The sequence below is a fragment of the Dromaius novaehollandiae genome, chromosome 2, assembly GCF_036370855.1.
Source record: "Dromaius novaehollandiae isolate bDroNov1 chromosome 2, bDroNov1.hap1, whole genome shotgun sequence".
Taxonomy (NCBI): domain Eukaryota; kingdom Metazoa; phylum Chordata; class Aves; order Casuariiformes; family Dromaiidae; genus Dromaius; species Dromaius novaehollandiae.
In genome coordinates, this window is record NC_088099.1 from 26,961,146 (window position 1) to 26,984,193 (window position 23,048).

At 35.3% G+C, this 23,048-nt stretch overlaps 1 protein-coding gene across 2 annotated transcripts in view; it reads left to right on the top strand.

Moving 5' to 3' along the window:
* The window catches only part of VPS50 (VPS50 subunit of EARP/GARPII complex), a 104,587-nt gene that overhangs the window by 24,976 nt on the left and 56,563 nt on the right, over positions 1-23,048 (top strand). For both annotated transcript variants that reach the window (XM_026098664.2, XM_026098665.2), the window contains exons 9-13: positions 1,392-1,474; positions 7,181-7,223; positions 10,282-10,380; positions 12,988-13,128; positions 18,505-18,640. In XM_026098664.2, the coding sequence (XP_025954449.2) occupies positions 1,392-1,474; positions 7,181-7,223; positions 10,282-10,380; positions 12,988-13,128; positions 18,505-18,640 (502 nt within the window). The remainder of the gene's footprint in view (positions 1-1,391; positions 1,475-7,180; positions 7,224-10,281; positions 10,381-12,987; positions 13,129-18,504; positions 18,641-23,048) is intronic.

Here is a 23,048-nt window from a genome sequence, read left to right on the forward strand (position 1 = left end):
AGTAATGTGTGTTATGTATATGGGCTTTCTGATGCAAGATGGAGATATGTGAGTATGATCCTAAAGGTCACATTCATATGTGATGAGTAAGTTGGTGTAAAGTGAGTGGATTAACTTCTTAATTGTCTCGACTAAGAGACCATATGCTCAGAGGATATAATCTAAATAGAGCTGGCTTGGAAAGGAAAGAATGTGTCTGCATTGTGGTGAGCTGGCCTGTGAAGCTTGCTACTTTACCATTTTACTAGACTTAATGGATGAAGTGCCAGGTCTTCAACGGAGAGAGATGCAAGAGAGATGCATGTAAATGCATCAATCATTTTAGGCCAATTTACTGTTCTGTTTTCATCTAATGGCTAATGTTTTTTGTAGCTAAACTTGATCTGCATTAGAATGTTTCTGTTAAAAACAACTTCATTTCAGAAACTCCCTTATGATAGTAGCTGAATATAAATTGCCCTTGCATTTTTACTCTTCAGTCAATGACTTTGAAATTCCCGTAACAGCTTTGCATTTGAGCTCTCTGAAGCACATAATATAATGGATATAATTAGGAGGAAAAAAAAAAGGGGGGGGTTCTCTTAGCTGTTAAAGAGGGTTTCCCTTCTTCCCAGAGCCTTTCTGGCCCAATAGAAGACTAAAATAGTTATTATACCCAAGTGATTGTCTATGTTCTGTTGGGAAGATTCTGTGGTTCTGTATTTGGGTGAGGGAGGCTGTTTTGTTTTTCTGTTCATTTTGGTTTTGTTTTATTTTGTCCTGGCATCTTCATATACTTCCTGATATATTTGTCTGCAATATGGGATATTCTCCTTATAAATTGGTGCAATTTTTCCATTTTTTTTTAAAGTATGTTCCTTTTTTCCTGGAGTCTTCTATGAGCCAGTTGCCTTAAATTCATTTCTAATTAGCTTTAGATTGTGTCCTACTAAATAGAATGTGTTTAATGAAGTAGTTTCTCCCTGTTCTCTTTTTTTAGTTTGGTAAAGCATGCCTACAGACTGCTTGTGCCTGAACTTGCCTATTTGCTTACTCATGAATAGATCATATTGTATTAACAAAGGTTTGAGAGTTAACTGAGAAATTATTAGTTATTTTGTAGTAAGAACTTTCTGATATGTTTTGTACAAATGCATAATGAAACAAAATGGAGCCAGTGGTGTAAGATAACATAATACATGCAGGGTTTTTAACATGCTGCCTGTTTCTAATTTTAAATTGCTTGAGTATAGAGTTAAGTTCTGCAATAAAACCTCAGTAGTGTCCTTTTACTGCCTAGGTATAAGAGGAGAGTTATTTTGTTCTTAGTATTTATACACGCTTAAGAAAAATGAATGTTTTAATTTTTGCTTCAAAAGCTACATTAGCTTTCCATTGTATTTTATCCCAAGGAAGAGGACTATCCAGGAGCTATTCAGCTGTGCTTGGAATGTCAGAAGGCAGCCAGCACTTTCAAACACTACAGTTGTATAAGGTAAGGTGATATTGTGCTGGTTTCAGCTTCTGGATGGTATTTATTTGCAAATATTATAAAACAGTGATGATTAATTCTCAGTTTCTGAAGCAGAAGTTTATACTCTGGAATTAACCTAACCATAGCTAGGTGGTTTGGGAAGGGTAATTTACCCTGCTCCTTGGCAAGGAAATCAGCTTATGCAGAGTTTCATGCTGCAGTGGAGAATTTGCTTTCAGAACTGGAACTAATTCACATATCTGCAGTTTCTAGCCTAGAAAGACTTGCTTTTTACAAAGAAATAAGAGGTTTGGATAAACATTAAGTTAAAAGTCATAATAGATACAACAATAAAGGAGTAAAACGAAGGGAATTTTAATGTTTCATAGACTATGATGACCATTAGATTTTCTTGTTTTCTTATTTTTAATTAGAATTTTAAATTTGTGTGTGAGTTTTGGCATCATTTGAACTCCTGTCAAAATGTTCTTTGACTTCACAGGGCTAAAATCTGTGACAATGTATAGTTTGTTGCAACTTCAAAGTAATTACACATAACCTTTGGTTTCAATTTCAGTTTGCTTTTGAGGTATGGTTGTCTCAGGATCTGAAGTTGCAACAGAAGAACTGTATAAAATTAGAAATTTTAACTTGGAAACTTGGAAATGTTAAAATGCCACTTTGAAGTATCAGATTTAAAAATTGCTTCTTGTTTTCTTTTTAATTCCATAAAAGTCGTGTGTGGATGTAGATTGAATATACAGTGCCTAAATTACTTGAAACAACTCCCACTCTATTAAAAATGTGAATCGCTTTCCTGTATAGTAGTGAATGAGAACTATTTTTTATTCATTTGAATGAAAAAAAATGACTTGGCAGTGTCTCTGTCCTTCACAATTAAATTGTTGAGAAGCAGGATGACTCTCTAACAATTTTCTGCTCTGCCTGAGTCTACCTACTGTAGCGAGATGAGCCTTATGGTCTTCCATACCTGGGTCTCATCAATAGTGTCTTCATTCATTTGTAAGCTCTCCTCAGTGTTTATTGTTTCAGTTGTTCTGTGGCTGCAAACATAAATCTAATTTATTCTGCAAATCTCCTGCATTTTTTCTTTTGTAACATTAATTCACCTTGAAAAGGCAGCTTGAAGTCTTAGACTGTTTTACAGTGCTTGTTTGGAAAAACTTGCTCTTTTGAGATTTAGGTTAATTAGATAGTTTCTTTGACTTAAACTTTATTTTATATAAATGATATGAAAGTTAGTGCTATTTTAAAGTACTATTGCACTGTTTGTACTATTTTAAAGTATTTTAAAGTTGTACTATTTTAAATCTCATAGCATACTGACAAGATTCATGGAAAATAGCTGTGAGGATTTACTTTATTGTGGCACTCAAGAAGATGTCCTTGTATCCAAAGAAAACAGTTTCTTGAAAGAAAGGATGATAGAAAAATCAGTGCATACGCTGTACCTGGTAAAACTGTCCTTTGGCTTTCATAGCTGTATAGAGGTTTAATCATCTTAATTCTGTTTCTGTATGTTGATTAAACTGATTTGCTCTGAGAGCTCCAACTCTCATGGCTGAAGTCATAAAGAATGAGTTATTGTTCAATGTTTGTTCTGGTGATGGATCCAGGTCTCCTTTTGCTGCTGCTTTGCTTGGGATAGGTTACTGAGCTTATTTTTGTTTGTACTGGGAGAGCAAAAAGACATTTCAGCTGTAAATACGAGCCTCATTACATACATTTCAGTCCCTGTGCACTGTTTTACTTCCAGAAGTCTGTGAGATGATGTATTGTATGGAATAATGTCTTGCTAGTAGAGTATTGGGCTAACTGAATAAATGTCTCTTGCATTTGTGTTTGGTTTCATAGTAAAAACAGTTATCCAAGAAGCCGTACAAGTACTTACATTTAAAAAATGCGATTTCCATACAGTTCTGTGTTATTAGGAGCCATCACCTCTGTATCTTACCATGAAATCTTCACGATAGCACTTGGGTTGTCCACTGTCCACATGACAAGAATCAGTGCGTTCCTTCATACAGTCGCTCTTTAGATTTTTCTTATTAGATGGTGGTGGGAGTTGGGAGTAGCTATTACTGAACAGCAGCGTGGGGTTTAAATCTTGCTATCAAGCTTGTAGATTTCATTAGTCCTATATAAACATAATTTGAAGAGACAGGTTCTTCAGCTTCCCTCCTAAGACCTTTTTAGTTTTAAGAGTGGCTGCTTATCCTCCTCTAAAATGATAGGCTGGACTTCTCCTATTTACCTTTGTTTTCCACTGTCTTCCTCCTAGGGCAGATCAGTACTGGTGCTGCATTTCTTGCTTGCATTATGTGATCCATTTTGATTTAGGAAGAAAGTCTTTTCTGTTCTACTTGTTGATTAGTCCTGATGTGAGAGTAGACTCCCTTGAAAAACCCTTAAGAAAATGTAATGTCAGATAATAGGACTGCTTTGTTTATTGCATTTGGGTCTAAATGTTCCTTCTGTTGTATTACAGTAGATGTACCTTCTAAAAATGTGATAATTTAGATTTGTATGGATGGGGATGCAAAAAATTACTTCTAATATGTTTTTTATGAATTAAATGAATGCCTTGAATTAAAATCTCCATTATGGTAAATGGGCTTTCATAATAATCCTGTGGCCATTATGTCCAAGCACTAGTTGAATAACTGTGGCTGAGAAAATGCATTCTGTTTTAGCTGGACACTGCATTTCCACATGTCTGTTCAATACTTCATCAAAGCAACATTTCTTATGAGATTTTGTGATCCCACCTTTCTCTCCCAGTTTGGTCTACATAAACTTGTGGCAGTTTTACTTTGGTTGTGTTTTGTGTGGAATAAGATCATTTGAGTTCCTCCTCCTCTTCCTCCTCTCCCGAAAGAAAAGAAACGTGCACTGTTGCAGAGCAGCTAAGATCCTGGGGAGAGGGACGTTTGCTAGGAATTGTGCAGTGCAGGCTCGAGTCTCTAGTCTGCCCACATCTCCCATGTTCCCAGGTGATTTATCCTGCCAAAAAGCCATTTCTTTTATAGCTTCAAAGAGATAAGGGTGAGAGGAAGCAGTATTTTTTTTTCAGGCTCCTCTGTTGAATTCAATATGATTTTTGTGGTCTCTATCTTAGCTGCGAGGGTTCATATCTTTGGGACTCCATTATGTTTATTCTGTTTATCACAGAGCAAACATTTGTACTGGGCATGTATTATACTAACAATGAAAGAGTGAAATATGTCCTTAAGTAAATCAGTTGTAGTGTCTGACACAGTGGCAAAGTGGCACAGAAGCTATCGAAAAATTAGTCTCCCTCTCCTCCCCCTTTTTCTTTAATTTACTTAATCTTCCTGTGCTTTGTCCTAAATCAGTTTGTAGTTGAGTATTCCTTCCTATCTCAAAGTTCACATGTATTTTTGATAGATTGGGAAAAAGAAAAAAAAAAAAGTTAAATTGAGGTCTGAAAGAAGACTGTGATAAATAAACTTACTAATAAATGGATCTTCTTATTTATAGATCTTACACTGCATTGATTAATGGCTTATTTTCTTCAGGGGATGGAAATAACTTGCAATGATGTTCTTAGCATATCATTTGCATGCAGTTAAACATTGAGTCAGGTTGGATTGTTTCAATGCTCAGCCCGAATCAGGGTGATTTTTGTTTTTTTCTGGGACACTGTAAACAGAAATGATATCTTTCCTTGTTTTACCCAGCTTTGCTTCTTTCATATGATATCTAGGAGTAAAACTAAGCCCTGGAATCTTCTTACTGAAGAAGAAACCAATCGATTGTATGTTTAAGATCTTCCAAATGGAAAACCATAATAATGATGACATGTAACATGTTCAGCACGCATTGAAATTACACTTCAAAATTTAAAAAAGGACTTAAATAGGCATGCTGCACCAAGGGAAACTGTGATGTACTACTGTAATAATTGCAAGCTGAGGCTTGTTTCTAAGAGTAGTGGAAATAAGGAGCTAGTTTTCATGATGACCTGTGCTAGTGTACAAATGAAATCAGTCAGATGGGATCACTTACAATAAAGAAGACTTGGTTTCAGGAGCCCAGAAAGTTTTTCGGCCCTATGTTGCAGTAGTTGAGCAAGTTCTTCATCTGTGCAAGCATGTAAGTGCCCAGTGGAGGTGAAAAATCCATGTGTATTTTTAATGGAACTAGAAAAGACAAAGAAATGCTAGATTAGCAGCAGCGTGTTCATGACATTTATTTGAAAGCAATTGTAGTCTTGTATTTTTGTGATACCAGCTGCTGTTTGGGGCTTCGTAAATTTTCATAGGATTTATACTGGCACAATTGCTTAATTTGTTCAGTCTACGCACGGTTTATCTATGAATTACATATTTTTTCACTAACGTCAATAGCTTCTGTATTTTAGACTAGTTACTGTCAATATGTAAGGCTAGATTCTTATACACTGGAGGGTGATAGTCTGTGTTCTGCCTAATTCTGAAGGTGGAAAGAAGGGGTGTTTCTGTGTGTGGAGCAGTTTTCTTATGCTTGTTCTAGCCTCTTCCTGCTAGATAAAAGAACTAGAATAACCAGAAGTGCTCCTGAAATCTAGTCGGAATTGTAGTAATGTGAAGTTGTTATGGGAGATAATCTGTTTGCAAGTCTGTTGCATATGGATGAACAACAAAGAATTCTTGGGTACCAGATTTAGTGTTTAATAGCAGCCCTTCCTATTAAAGGTTTTTTCATATTTAAACCATGGTTTTCTGTCCAGGATATCTAACAGAACAAAAAAAAAAAAAAAAAAAAAAGGATGATGGGTGCATCACTTAAATGGAGAGAACTAAGTTAGAAAGCGAGAATCCCTTTATAGTTACTGTAGGGCCCCCTAGGAGAAGGTTCAGAGCACACAAGTGAGTTGCCTAAAACTAGATGATGTGATTATCCCTTCAAACCTTCATCCTTTCCATGCTGAAGAGAATATCCTGACTGTTTCTGTGTTGTTCCTACCTGTCCAAACAATATTTTGTGCCTTTTTCCAACTGGTGTTCCAAAATTTTAGAAGCTGATTGTTGGAAAGGAACAGTTGTGCGCTTGTTTGTCCAAAATAGCTTCTCCGATGATAGCTATTCTTGTTAGTCTTTCTATACCAAATACAGCTCAGACAAGTGAAGTGATGGTCTTAAAAAGATTTTCTGAGAGTTGTGTAAGTTTAAGTTCAGACTTGTTTTTCTTTGTAAGTTGAATAATCATTTTTCCTATGATTTCTATAAAGGTTCTGAAGCAATGGATAAAAATTACTGTACCGTAGTTTACAAAGACCTGACAGCCCTGACCTTTTGGGGTATGTTTTCCTTTAGACCAGAGAGCAGAATCAAAACATTCAGAGCACAAGTTTCTTGGGGGTCGTGAATGTCTTTGAGCAATTGGGTAAATCCTAGCAAGATGGGGTGCTGTGTGGGGCTTTTTCACACTGTTGCAATATAAACCTGGAAAAATGTGCTGCTGTAATGCAGATATTTTAATTTCAAGTGTGAAGAGTACTGCAAATGCAGGTAAGTGCCACTCAGCAGTAACAGTAGTACAGAGGTACTAGTCTGACACAATAATGGCAGGTTAGTGATACACGATAAATTACTATGTTGTGACTTGGTAGGAGGAAAATGTGCTTTTTATAAACAGGAAACTTAGTGTGAAGTTTTAATATGATTGGCAGTTTGTTTTTAAACACTTATTTTTCATTAACAGTGAATTGAATTCAAAACTGCTTGACACTTTGGAACAAATAGAGGTAAGAATTAATGATTTGATGTTTAGCATATGTTAGTATTTTAACCTTTAGTATTAAAACCTTTTAATGTGATGTTATTAGCAGGTACAGTATATACGTGTTTCTTTTAAATATTGTCTTTGGGATACTGCAGTCTTTGCCATTCACACAACATTTTGTGCTGAAATCTACTTAAATGCTGTATAATACGGTATCAAACTTGTGAGGCCAGCTCGTATATGGTGCCAATGCTTAATGGTAAAGCAGTCAAATACAATAGGCACATAGCATTTGAAATGCTGGAGCAAAGATACGCTATTTGCATAATGAAGATGTGCGGTGGTTTCCAGTGCATGAAGTCCTGTGAATTCTGTATACTGCGTCTAAATAGTTGTGGAAAGTAACCATGAGCAGCAAATCCACTGACGATAGGTTTGGATAAGCTATGCAGGCGATGAGTTTTTTTTGAGATTTTAGAGGTCAGCAAACTGCTGGATAGGGCCAATGCTAAGGTGTAGCAAGTGAGACTTGAATAGCTAGGAAAATACCATAAAGGCATAGGATTAGTTAAAGTTGGTAGATAGTATCATCACAAAACAAATAAATATAAAATGGTAAGTTTCTGGCTGGAAATAGATGGTTTAAAAAACGAAATCTTTCTTGAGCAATAGGATCCTGGAATAGACTTCTTGAGAAGAAGTTCTTTTAATTCCATTACTAAATAATTTTGAGCTTGAGCTTGGCAAGCTTTTCTAAGAAATATAATAATGTAAAAGTGTATAATGTGTTTGTAGTGCATGTAATGCATATACATGTATAGTGTAACATAAAGCAGGAGACTGGATTAACTATTCCAGCAGATCTCTGATTCTCTAATTGTGTGCTCTTTGGAAAGTCAGATTAATGTAGGTATTATTGTACCTCATCATTTAATTCCCTGTACAATTGGAATTTTGTTAAGTTTCCTTCATTTCTGCTTTTGCCCTTTCAATTTCTTGTAAAGCTTCTCATTCTTCTTTTATTGTACCACTGATAAGTGCCTCTATTCAGTATGTGGCTGGTTCAGAAAAGTTAATGATATGACTGCTTTCATCTCCTCGTCTCACCCATGCCAGGCATTAAACTTGTCTTTTCCAAGATTATTTTATCACTCAGATTTCATTCTCATTACTTTCATTTACTTGCCATTTATTCCTTAGGAGTAAACGTTGGTGTTGCTTAGAGGAGACATGAATCTTTAGTTCCTTTGAGTAACAGCTTTGCAGAGCAAATTTTGCCTGTACAAATATCTAGTAAAATGTACCGTGTTGGTTGGTGCAAGCAAGTCAGAGCTAGCTCAATAATTGTACTTGAGATGTTTATTACTTGAGAATTTATAGAAATTATTTTTTCCTTTCCCCAAAAGTATTTTTTCTGCTGGAATTGATTATGTCCATACATACAGGAGAAGTTAATGTCAGATCATCTTGACATTCATAGAGTGTTCCTGTGCAAATATATACTCTAATTCATATAGACTCATATTCCACTAATTAGTATTTTTATTACTCTTCTCAATAGTTGAATGATTCTGCTTACATTCTTTTTCCGCCCCCCCCCCCCCCCCCCCCACTTCTCCTCCAGGTACTTTACTTTTTTTAAATTGACATTACTCTTATATTGTGTTACAAATAATATTCAAGATGGCTATAGTGGAAAAGATCATAGGAAAATCTAACGAAAAAGATCAGTGTACTCTGATTAAGAACTCTGTTTGTGGTCAGTGTGATAGCCTTTTTTCTATTTTTGTACAGCTGTTCTGCGTGCAATAAGGGAAGAAAAAATATTTTTTGAAATCAGTGTATGGTAATCTTTTAAAGAAGTTCTGACTGTTCAGGTTGCTTGTCCTTTTACTATTTTGCTTAGAAAAATAAATGCATAGTTTCTGATTGTAATCTCGTCCCCTTTTTTGTGCTTAAAGAAAATACTGACTTCTTAGAGAACCAAATCTTTAGGGTTAAAAATCCACAGATATTTTGTGGCTAATCAAGCACTTCATGAAAATTTTTCAGCGGAATAAATTAAAAGTAGATAATGACTAATGAGCTTCTTGCGTGTGGATTCTGCTTGCAAGAGCAAGATTGCATTGCAAGATCCTTAGTTAATAATAATTGAAGTGGCTTTAGTTGCTAGCAAGGAGAGAGAATATCTGCTAGCTACATATATTACTGATTCATGGTTTCTTTTCTTGCATTGTTTATTGAAAATAACTAGAGTTAGGCTGTCTATCTCTGAATATTTTACAGGGACAAAGTGAAAATTATGTTATTGAGTTGTACAGGCAAATTCTCAGAAGCCTTATTAGCTAGTTGTTAAGTACCTGGTCCTATTTTGTTTTTTCATTCAGCGCACACAGTGGATGGGCTTCATTTATTGCAAAACTGTTAGGTATTTCTGTTCAGACACTGCTCTGATGACAAAACTAGTCATTTTGTGTGTGTGCATGTGTGTGTGCTTCCCCCTCCTCCTTACTCCGTAAGTGATATTTTCTTTCTTTTTTTTTTTTTCTCTCATGATGAACTTGTAAGCCAGGTAATGTTATTCCCATTTTATAGACAGCAGTCTGAGGTTTCAGAAGTCTATGAACGAATTGCTTAAGCTGGAACACCTATGGAGCATTTTCATTTTTTCCCCAGAGCTTTGTAACTTGGCCCAGTGGGGCTTTTCCTTAGGAGTAGGAATGAACTTTTCCCACCAAGTTACAAGTCCAAGCTCTCTCATATTGTGGTGCTTGACCTCCTCAAAGTAAATGCCACTTTGAATTTGACTTCAGCAAAGCAGTACACTTTTTACTATCCTTGTTCTTGGGAATAGTGGAGCCATTTGGCTGACAGGAAAAATAGAATTGCAGCCTGCAGCACTTCAGTCTGAAAGAAGCAACATTTGAGCACCTGAAAATAGTACACAGTCTTGGCTACTTTACAAGCGTTATTGTCAGCATTGCTTAAATAAACATCCTTTACTAAGTTGCTAGTGTTTAATTTATTATTTGGCTTGTTTTTACTGAATGTTTGACATACTTTTGTCTTTGTTTATATAGGAACAATTGGATGTAGCACTCTCCAAAATATGCAAGAACTTTGATATCAGTCATTATACCAAGGTTCAGCAGGCCTATAGATTACTTGGAAAAACACAGGTTAGTACTCGTGTTCTGTATAAGTCATGTAACGTCATGTATAAATAGGTCATGGTGTAACAATGCAAAGCTTTAAGTAATGTGATGGAAATTTGTTTTCCTAATGCTGATGAATCTTGCTGAGTGTATTTACAAAGGCTTTTATAATGCTCAGTTATTTTAACAGTAATTGCTAAAGGTAAACCATTTAATGCTACAACATATAGCTTGTTAGACATGGTTTATCTGTAACAAATCCATATCTGGGCTATGTTTGTAATGTTACATGTAATGTATTTGGGCATGTGAATGCTTGCTTTTTCATTCTTTTTTAGCTAGCTCTTCGTTACTGAGTTGTGTACAGCCTGCACCTTGTGAAGTATGCAGTCACATTTTATATTGTACTTGAATATGACAGGAATCAAGAGTTTTAAAGATGAAAGGAGATTTTATTATTTTATTATTTTATTTTTTGGCAGTAAGATGTAACACAGCATGTCAGGCATATAGTGTGGACATATCCTAGAAGTTGCACCTCTGTGAGCTTATAGCCTTTTATGTGAATAGCAGTAGGTCTGAACTCTCCTACAGGATGCAGTTCTCTTTTGTATGCTTATCTTGAGGCTTCGGGTGGTTTCTCTGGGGACATGGTGAACCCTTTGCCTTCTGAAGCAGTATTAGGTGGAGGGGAGCTACCACCTGGATGCTGTGAAGACAAGTGGGGTTGGGAGAGGAGGAAGTCCTGGAGGCAGTTCTTGCCAGTGACCATTTTTGACAAGATGGTGAGGCTAAGCATGGTGGTGCCAGTGTAGTGATGATGTTCCAGCGTAGGGAGCAGATTCTTCCAGAAAGTTTTAGTTGCTGAAGATCATATGCAGGTGCCTTTTCTCTGATGAAGACAGGAAAAGAATTACATTCATTCTTTATTCTGTTTCTTTTTAATGTTGTTTGCCGGTGTTCAGAAGTGTGGTTGACACCAGGATGCATTTTTTTGGATTTGTTTTTTAATTTTTGTTTGTTTTTTGTTTGTCTGTTTCTTCCTAATTAGAACCTTTCTAGCAAAGTTGGGCTCATTTTTTGTGGCTTGACTGTGATAACAGTGTAACTTTTGCAGTAGAAGATAAATTGATTTCTATTTCCTTGCTTTGAAAATGTGCAGAATTATTCGAATGCCTGAAGATTGCAACCTGACATCAAGAAGAAGATTAATTAGACTTTTGCTTTACCTAGTACTTTCTATCCAATCTCTTTATTTATTGAATGAGAAACTTTAAAAGGAGATGTAATGCATGCACTGCTCTGAACTCCAGTGTGTATGTTGAGAAAGGCAGATTGTTGTTGGAGAGAAACTGAGTGTCTGAACAAAACATAAGATCAGTATTATTTTTTTACTGCATAGTTTTAGCTGCTCTCTCTCTTCATGGTAGTAGGACTTGCTTTTGACTTTCCTTTAATTGTTACTAAAGGATGCATTTTGAACTTGTTCTGCAAAAAGTTTAATTCTGTCATTGTTGAAGCCTCTCCCATTTTGACCCCTTCTTATTAAACAAATTCACGAGAAACTTCAGTACTCTATCTCTTCTTGTTTTCATTTGTCATTCTGTTTTCTTTGTCTGACTAATTCAAGTTCAGACTGGTGGGTAAAAGAATGATTATTTGCAATTCTGTTCTGAATTGGATAGAAGCAGAATTGCTTGTTCATTTCTTATGGCAGAAATGAAGTTGTCTTGTCGGTAGCTGAGAGGAATATCAAATAGCAGGTAGTCAGACCGAACATTTTCAAATCTGCAGGACCTCATAACTTACATTCCAGAATATCAAATATTTTTCATCCTTTTTTTTTTACTATATATACTGATTATTAACAAATTTTGAAATGGAAGATTCAGGGTATCTGAAATGGACTAATGTTATGTACAATTTCTTAAAAAGGATAAATTCAGGAAACAGCCCGACCTGAAACTCAGGCTTGATTATGGAAAAGCTTATATGATTATAATATTACTTTTTAGTACATGTAGCAATATTCTTTGTTTTTCTGAAAGAAAGTAAGTTTTGCTAAACAAACTTTATGTTTAGTTTTTATTGCGAATACAGGTTTGGTAAGGAGAAATTTATTGGTGTGATATATATGCCTTTCTGCAACACTTAATCATTATGTTCTTCAAGGAAAAAGTCAGTATGCCAGATTAATGTATTAAAGACTTTTAATTGTGGTTTTAGTTTTATTAAGTAAAAAGGGAATATTTTTCTTTTAGTTTGAAGTGTTTCCGGGGGGGGGGGGGGTGGGGGGGGATAGCATTGATCTCAACCAATTGCTTTTTGATGCATTCCTCAGTGATTGGGAGGATGAATGAATGACTTTTTACTAGTGATAAAGTCAGAAAACTGGTCAATTGTAGTGGAAGGAGGGCAGGGGAAACTGATTTTTCTAGTAATACCTGAGCTTTCTGCATTGTTGTATTTTAATATTGCTAAGTCCTATGTTAGATATTTCTGAAATGAAGATTGGAGGCCATACTTACAATCTCCCATTTCCAGCAGGGGGAAAAAACATAAACCAGAAGGCTATGGCATATGACAAATTGAATCCGACTATTTGATTTTATTTTCCTCCTTTTCTTTCAGACAGCAATGGACCAGCTACATATGCATTTCACTCAAGCCATTCACAACACTGTGTTTCAAGTAGTCCTTGGATATGTGGAGCTCTGTGCAGGAAACACAGACACCAAGTTTCAGAAGCTACAGTACAAAGATCTCTGTACGGTATGTAATTTTTGCATACGTGTATATTTTTGAATCTGAATTTTTCCACTGTAATGTAAGTGTCCTTTATGCCACTAAGTACTCAGTTATTAAAACAGCGGTGCAGTTACTATAGTTTCTTAATACAATTTGTAGGTTAAGTGAAAGAGTGGTTATTCGCAACATAATGTTAATTTTGGTTAAGCTGATTCTTAGCACTTTGATGTTAGTGCATACACCTTCTAAATAAATGTAAAGTAGATCATAGGATGCGAATAGGAGGCCATTACTTCAGCTCCTATACTGAAGAAAGTTACTGGGATCAGTATAAGCTCTGAACTTTATTGTAGATTTAAACTCGGTTTCCCAATTTCTGTAATATTTTATATTACTTTTCAGTAAGGTTTCATGTAATGATATTTACTTAATTAGAGACTTCCCAATACTTCTAAGTTTGTATTAGGTTCATTGCATTCTTGGTATCAAAGTAAGGGAGAGTTATCATACTAAGATGCAAAAGTCTGATGATGGGCAGATTATGGACTGGGTATAACCATGACTTTAATGTAGACTTTAAATGTTGCTTCTTGAAAGTTTTGTTCTTAGAAAAAATTACTCTATTTTGACTGGTATTTTTTTGTTCATTCTTTAATTTCCTTCACTTGTGGTCTTACTGCTACACCCTGATGGGTTTTCTTAAACTTTGAGGGGGGTGAAGGGGAAGAGTATGAGATATTTTAGGTGGTCCTAACATAGAAAGAAAATTTCAAGTTTTAAATGAATCTTGAAAGTTCTTTATGAAGCATATTTCAGTCACAGACTAAGCTGTCAAATACTATCATACTTTATCAACTCCACTTCTTGCCTCCATCAATCACAGTTTATCAATTCGAAGTACAGTCACATGGAGATTAAAGTTCATATTCTGATCCATCTTCTGTTCTTTCATTTCTTAAATCTCCTGGGATTGCATAGCTTCAGCTAGTAAACGACACATCTGCGTTGGAAATCATTTTATTTTAAAGGGCGCTGTCCCCTCTTACTTCAAAGGCTTACAGAATCCAAGAACCTTCATATGAGAGAAAGTGGATTATGAAAAATTCACTTATTGGAAGTAATTGACATAATTGTTAATGAACAGAATTAGTAAGGTTCCAGGTATTGCACTTCACTGAGACAAATTTTAGTTGAAAAAAGGCAGCAAACTGATTTCTGTTCATCATTCTGCAGTTCTTTCATATGGTCTGCTTTAAAGCTTCAGGAGGTTCTTTTATTTTCATTTCTTACCGTTTTTAATGCATAGTTCTTATGAGTTTTTTGCTTTATACTTCTAAAAACCCGTTAGTATTATATGTCAGTTTGCTTATTGCGTTGTTTATGATGCTAAGCCCATTTATTTAGATTTGGGAACAGTGCTACTGAGCTCCTCCTCACACTTTGTAAAGTATGGATTGTGTGATGCCTACTCTTTAGAGTGCTGAAGGATTTTTCAGGTTACTAGAAATCTTACATTTTGTAATTCACGGAAAGAGAGTGGCTTTAACTGTGTGTTTACACACAGTAACATTATTACCTCATTGTTTTTGCTTCTTGGTTTTTACTTCTGCAAAATCCTCATGAGATGCATGAGATGAATACTGTAGTAATTTCCTTTAAGCTTGGTGAAATTTCTTTAGTGTGTTGGTAACAATTACATATTCAGGGACTGGCTGCAAAGGGAAAACTTAAAGCTAACTTTTGGTCTCTGGTCTACCTTATAGTTATCTAGGACTTCTAGGAAACTACATTCTTCTCTTCACTTCTGCATCTGGGTGCAGAAATTGCCACAGATCTTGAACGATTACTCTGTACTGCAATAATTGCAGTCTTACGAAGAACAAAAGACTTGACACAAGTTTGTAAGCTGTGTGTTCAGGCTTCCTGTTCCCCTAATCGACTGAGTATTCTTAGATTTTCAGATCTGATTTTCTGAAGCAACTTTTTTTCCTTTTTCACACCCCTGATTTATACATTCCTTAGCGTCCAGTGCTTCTGAAATGCTATTATTGCCCTGAAACAGCTCATACGATATTTTTCTCATTTAAGATAAGTGGGACTAGTACAGTAACCAGGCCCAACTGGGCTTAAATGCAGTTACCTGTTGCAGTGCATCTGTGAAAATCAAAGCACTGAATAAGCTGAATATCATAGCAGTTCCATTTCTGACTTCCTGTAGGAAAAAAAATTAGCCTTTCATATCTTATGTTTAATTGTGAGATAAAAAGATGTCTAAGACTAAAATACCAGCCTTATTTCCCTGTATCCAATTTGAGTTAGGACCCTCTACAATCAATGCACTGTCAAGCCAGGATGCTCTTAACATATAAGTGGCTATGGAGTGCTTAGTCTCAATAAATAACAGAAGTCATATAAAATTAGCCTTCCTTTTTGGATAGGCTTCCTCTTGTGTTTTTCTAAAAATCTTTTCAAATAAACTCATTTAGCTCATGTCTGTTATGTGTGTGCGTGGTTGTGTTTTGGGGGGAGGGAGGTGGTTTTCTTATTTTTATTTTAATTTATTTTTTTGTTTTCCTCCCTCTCCCCCCTGCCTCCCCCAAATTAGGATACTAGATTTTTTAATAATCTTTTTTAAAGAACAATTTTTTCAGCAATTCCTAGCCATTTCTGTAATTTATATGTCTATGTCATTTGAGTCATTGTTTCCTTGTTGAGCATCTCTTTTCCTAGAGATATACCATGCCCTAAGTCCTACGTACTTTCTACTTTTGAATAGTACTGGAGCTGGGGAGAATTCTGCTGTTTCATCTTTAAACTTTGATTTTTCTTTATTCTAGCATAAACAGTTAGATTCCTTAATCTAAATGGAATTATCTTGGGATCTAGTAAGTGATCCTTTCTTGGGTATGCTTGTTAACCAGCTTGAAGTCAATCTATCTTTAAGTATAGTGATCTGGAGAACCTGAATTTATATCTTATACCTACTAAAAGCACTGATGTATCTGGTAGATGTATTTACAAGATTTTAGCTTATCTATCAGCTCCTAGAAAAGTAAATTATGTATCCTTTTGGTCATGAATATGTAATTCTGTATTTCAGGGGCAGTATTAAAATTTTTAAAGAACTAGGAAATTTTTCCTTACTGTAAAGGAACATCCCATGCTTTGAAAGGGCTGTTACTGTATTCCTAGAGTTGATTGGTCGAAACTATTTTTGTTTTTCTCTACTAGTGAAAACGAGGTGCTTCTACAGTTTAAAAAAAAAAAAAAAAAAAGTAACAGTAACGTTATCTAACCAGTTGGCAAAGGAAATTATTGAAGCAGCTGTTGAAATGGCAGGATGAATTACTTTTTAAATGATAGACGTATTACCCTATTGTGTTCCATGCTTAGCAAAGGTGTTTAGTGTCTGAGATTCACGTGTCTCAATAATGCAGTCAATGTAGATCAACTCTCCAATAAAAGGTGTCATTTTTGTTTTAGGAAAAAGTGGCACTCTGAGTTGGGCGGGGGGTGTGGTGCTTTTTTTTTTTTTTTTTTTTCTTAATAGCACAGAGGGTTTTGGGGGTGTTTTTTATTAGTTTGTTTTCTTTTGGTATATCCAGGATGCCTAATTTATATACTTGAGGCAGCTCTGGTTTCATAGGGGAGAGAGCCAGAATAACAGTTCTTTTAAAAGAATTGGGAAAGGCATAATGATTAACCTGAGGCCTTCAGATACTTTCGCTAGTGACATCTGTTAATGCTAAAAAACAATTTTCATGAGTGCTTAACTATAAGCAGAGTGTAGGAGAATATGAATGGCTTGAGCAACATATACTACTGCCAGGAGTATTATTTAGGCTTAGGAAACGAGAGTATGACTAAACAGAAAATACAGATGTACGATTTATAATTTTTTTTACCCAAAAGCTGAAAAATATGAGGGGCTTAGGTGGTGCCTCTGCATTTACTAGGAAATCTTTCTGATTTAATGTTTATTGTCAGTTAAACTTAATATTCAGTCAGTTATCAAGGTTTTGTTGCAATTCCTTGGTCAGGAAGGACACTTAGTGCTTAGAAAGCCAGAGTGACATCAGTGAATAAGCAAACGATTCAGAGCGGTGATAGCTTTGAATAAGGTTTTGCCCCCTGTACAAATTGCTTTGGTTGATTACTGCAGTGGTTGTGTTCACCCCACCATGGTTAAAGAAGCTGTTGTTTTGTGAAGTATTGTGTTGTAACTAATGCTTTCATATCTTCTTAAATGTATGCTTGGTACAGCAAGCAGTGCCGCTATTTTGAATTTATAGAGCTATTCATTGGTGGGAACTTCACAGAATCACAGAGTAGTTGAGGTTGGAAGGGGCCTCTGGAGATCATCTAGTCCAGCCCCCCTGCGCAGGCATCCCAGATTTTAACCATTGGTTCTTAAATGTCAGGAAAGCATTAATGAAGGGAAAAAGCAATTTGGCAATATTTGTTGGAGGGTTCTTGCTTTTCTTTTGGAGGTGTCCACACGGTAAAAGCTAACTCCTTTAGCCTTGGAGAAGTCAACTGTTTTCTGTAGCGCTGTTAATTTGAAATGTTAACTTCCAGACTGCTCTGATATCATTTAAAGAATAATGTAACTGAAGTCACATTGACCCGAGTGGACTTCGTCTGTCCTTGTTTATAAGCTGTGAGGCCATGCTTCTTGACAGTGAGTGGGACAGCGGTGACTGTGTTATCATTCCCACTCAGAAACTGAGCAATGTATTTCATATACTTTTCTTTACTCAGCAAGACTCCTCCACAAATGCATCCCTTTACCTGATAATCTCATGTTAGAAATTTCCACTGCATGTCTGTCGCTTTGGTAATGTTGATTCTCTTCACCCAATGAATATCGTAATTTGTAATTGGCTCTTTGGAGCAGTGGATGCATCGGAGAGGTAGGACGGGTGTCATCTAAACTTTTTTTTAAGCTATTTCTTTTATTTGACACTCAGTAAAATGGGGCATCAAGCAATGATGACTTTTATGTACTGCCGAAGTACAAATATTTGTATCTTTGAATTGAAGCAGTGCCTGTATGTCCCAGGGGTGGCTGCACCCTTCTTTGCTGGTGAGAGATGCTGACTGTTAGAACATTACAGTTTTGTTTCTGTTTTTACTTTGCTGTAGCATGGAGATAAGAGGGATAATTATGTGGGTCAATCCAAAATGAGATGCCAAAAGGTAGACTTTGCACTTCTAGACTATTTGATTAGCTGGCTAACATCAGGGATGGGGCGGCTCTCAAATGCTTTTAAAAAGAAAACTTGTAGATCAAGCACCTCAGCTGTATGGATATGGCAGTCTTTGTATGGTTTATTTGGCCTCTGCAAAAAATGAATGCAATTGCTAATAGTTTCACAGTGGTGTTTTGTTTTTCTGTAGCATATTACATCAGACAGCTACATTCCTTGCCTTGCTGATCTCTGCAAAGCACTCTGGGAAGTCATGCTCAGCTATTACCGAACGATGCAGTGGCATGAGACGCATGACCAAGATGGGGCAGAAACTGTATCTTCTGGTAAGAAACTATTTTGGAAATAAAACCTCTGATATTTGAAAAAATACATTTTTTTTTCTTTTGTGTGCGCTTAAGTCATTAATATATATGTAGATGGGTTTGTGATCTTTACTCTTGAGTGCCTTCAGCATTATTGTTTATAATGTGCAGTAGTGCCTTAAATACTCACTGAAAGTTTGCTGTCTTCAGGGTAGTGTCCTTCTTTTAATGAATATGTATATGTGCCATTACCACAGCAGTTTTATTTTAAACAGTATTTATTGTTTAAAATACCCAGGAGTCAGCTATGGTAGGCTACTACAAAATCTTAGGAGTTTTTCCTTTAAAATAAGACCCCGTGCGAAATACCAGATTTTCTGAGTGATGTTGAATCTTTCACTGCATATTTTGCTTAGTAGATTGGGATACTGGACTGCATGCTGAGAGAGGTGACTGAAACAGTGAGGTATGATTCTGTCACAAATAATAGTCATGATTTTGAGGAAAACCATTCTCCTGAATGTTGTCTGTCTTCTGTGCTACTGGATCTGTAATAAGACATAGCCACAATTTCCCTTTCTCAGAAAGAGGCAAAATCTTTATCTTAAATCTTTTCAATGAAACAACATGACCGCTTTGCTTTAGATGTAATTCTTTCTTTGTTTTATATTGTTCTAGTTTGTGTCTTTACGACCCAGGCACAAAACATTAATCTGTCTCAGTCCTCCGAAGTACATTTTACTGGATATGTTTTATATAAATACAAATGTCTAAAGACAGACTTTGTCTATTTCCCCATTAACCCAAGGTACTTGCAGTTGGTAGGAGTACAGTGAAATTCATGATATTAAAATTTATACAAAACTCCTTCTTATTTAATCAGTTAGTATTGCACTTTACTTTATATGCTTTATGTGCTTTATACAAAAGGGGGCATCTCTGCCAAAAGAGGAGTGTAGGAATGTTGCTACAATTAGTCCTTTCTTGATTTGTGTAAAACTTTTTTTCTTTGTATTAGTCTATGAGGGGGAAAAAAATGGAAATAGAAGTAAAGAACAGATCTTGGAACACTAAACTTCCTAAATTATAGTTGAAATCCATCATTTCTTTCAGAAGTCAGACTTATATTTTAAGACTTTAAATCTGTGATATGAAATTTACAATAATTAAGGTTGTCTTCCTACTTTAAGCTTGAAAAAAATAATGAAAATATTTTCTTCAGTGTCCTTCCTGATTTGTGTGGAAGCTTTAACAAGATTTTTGTATGTGCTTTTATTCAGAGTGTTATTTAAGGTTAAAGTTTTTTTTCAATATTACAGAATTAAAATTCAGAGTTGAAATGTTTCATTTTTTTGAGATTCACCCTGTGAAGGAAGGTTCGCAAGTTCTGAGTCACTTGCCCACTCTCAGTAATATTTACTTTTACATTTAAAATAACTTCAGATAATTGTATTTCCTTTTCTTGTTTTATTTTTGTTGTTGTCTTTGTATCATAAAAAGTTTATTATGTAAAAACATTATGGCACTAGACCACTTGCACAGGTGCATATACAATTTTAATAATAGCTCCCATTAGTGTGATTACTTTTTGTACACTTCAAGGAAGAAATAGCATCCTCACTGCAAAACATTTTAAAAGAACCATTAAGCTCAATAAAGTGGGATATTCAATCATGAGGCATATACAATACATTCCTTTTTAAATGCATGCTGGAGTGTTTTGGTATGTTTACTACTAATTCACTAGATCTTCTGTGACTCAGCTTCTAAGTTGCTGGAGACTTTGTGGCTTTGCTGTAATGTACTGTACAGCTAGAACATATTTGAGCTGGTGTATCACTTTAAAACTATTGAAAAAACCCTCAACAATGATAAAGCACACAGAAGGGAATCTTGCAAGTATAATTTAATTCAGAGGGAATATAAATATCTGCAAAGTGTCTATTCTTTTTAAAAGTCAATGCTTGTGGTGCAGTGACTATCAAACCTGTATGTGGAAATATCATTCTGTATTGATTGATTTAACAGCTGGATAATATGCTAAAGCTAAAGAGTAAAATAACTAAGGAAAGGAGGACACATCAAAGGAACCAGGGAAGCAGTTTAGAAGATTTTGCTAAAATTCTTCCCTTAATAAAACCCTGTTGCTGTTGAAAACTTCTGTTGTGATAGGAGCCACAGAAGAAGGATTCAAACCATTGTATGTGTATCTGGCTATTACCATTTTGAAAATTCAAAGCTATCCCAGTATTTTTCTCTCATTGTGCCATTTAGTATCAGCAGTTTTACAAAGCATTTTAAATGGATCAAGCAGCTCTTGACCCTGGAGCACAAAACCGACTGTAGAGGTGAGAAACTGGACTTAGAAGACATTAATTACATAGCTCTGTCTATTTAAATAGTGTAGCGTATCCAAAAGAAGTCCTACATGGATTATTGAAAGGATGTTGCGCTTCATCTAGATTATATGTGTGAAATTGGTGTAATAGGCATCTTTTCCGAAGACTGATTTAACAGAAGATTTAAAAGTGAATGCAACAGCATGATTACTGTAGCATTTTAAACTGCTGACTTTACAAGTATAATCCTGATGGTAAAAGTTGATAACAGTATTAATAGCTGTAATAGATTAACTGAAAAGCAAAAAGAAAATGATGTAAGATGCAGTTTTAATTCCAACCACTTCAAAACATTCCATTTATAATACTGCATAGTACAGTAGTCTGTGCAAGGCCTGCTTGGTATTCAAAGAATGAATTTAGATGACAATGTTTTTTTTTTTTCTGTCTAGCAAAGATTAAACAAAAAACTTTTGTTATGACTGATGACTGCCTTTACTAATTTTAAAGAAATACTAGGAAACCTAAAAAATTATTGTATTCAGAACAGACATCTAGAAGAATAACTCCTGCATGCTTCTGATTGTTATCTTTTCATGAAGTCATGAAGATTTATGTAATCTGCCATCTGTTCAAAATTCCTCAAAGCAAAAAATTGAAATGCTTGTGGACCTTTGTCCAATCCTTGATATTGAAGGAAGTTGTCTTAAATTCATACATTTGTGTATGTGTGAATTAGCTGCAGCACAGTTCATTAAAAGAATGGAAACAAGACCCCTTAACCAGACTGGCAATAATACCAGAGTGCCAGAAGGTTACTAGAAAAAAATATTGCTGAGATTATTGTTGAACAATAGTATCCATGTGAATCTTTATTTCAGACCATTCTCATATAAATGGTAGTGAGGTAATAAATGACACTTCAGTTGAGGCAAGGACTATGGTCCGAGTCTTGAGAATAGGTCAAAGACATTGACTGGTTTAGGCTTGGCTTCAGTCTGCAGAAATATACAGAAAAGGAGGTCACAGAAGCTCCTAAAGAGTATGCTGTGACTAAAATTGCTATTTTTGTTTCCTCAGATAGTCAGAGAAAGGATAAATCTGATTAGTGTGTCTCTGCCTGAGTTATTCTCTCTGTTTATATTTTGTTTAATCTTATATGATAAATCAGTCTTGGAAAAATACATTTGTCAGGTTTATTGCCTTCAGGAGAAGAGCATATTTAGGTACAGATATTAAATTATAATATGTGTATGAAGTGGCTAATATTTGTTTTATGACTTTTCTTTCATAGGGAAAATTTTCCAGTGCCCTGCAACAATAGATACAGTGTAGAATTATGTTTGAGGGTTTTTTTTTTCTTTCTTTTTTTTTTTTTTGCATCAAGTACCTTTTATTTTCTCATTTTGAGTAATTAGGGTAAATTCTCAGAGTCTAATTGTAGAAGTAATCCCAGTGATTTCAAGCAGGAAAGAGTTGAATCCAGTTCAGCTGCTTGGAAGAAATTTAATATGTATCCCTAACATAAACTGAAATTCCACAATGTACTTTTTTATGTTTTTAACTGTGAGGAGGAATTATTCAATGGAAAATACCAGAGCTTTTAACCTTCTGGCTATATATATAATATTGCACTGTTTCTATGTTTGTGATGTCTATCCCCATGGACAGACAAATTTTAATTTGTCTGGCTTGAAGATTCTTCCTGATAGCATTCAGATGTTCTCCATCATAATCACTAGCTCAGAGATGAAACTCCTTAAGTGTTTGATAAGTATCATAATTTAACAGCATTTCCAGACACACTGAATACCTCCACTTGAAATTAAGTGATGCCAGCATCCTTCTCAATAACCATATTCCCTACATTTGCTTATTTTAAGTGCAGTAATAAAAGCGAAGGTTTCGTTTTTGTATTTCTCATGTATTATATGCTTCTATATTATGCTTTTTCTAAGTTTATTTTTCTAATATATTTTTATTTATATATTTATATGAGACTGCAAATAGATCTTGTTCTGAGGAACCTACTTTGAAAAAGTCCAAAGCAGAAAACATAATTGATGGAGAGGAGGGGGTTATATTAGCCT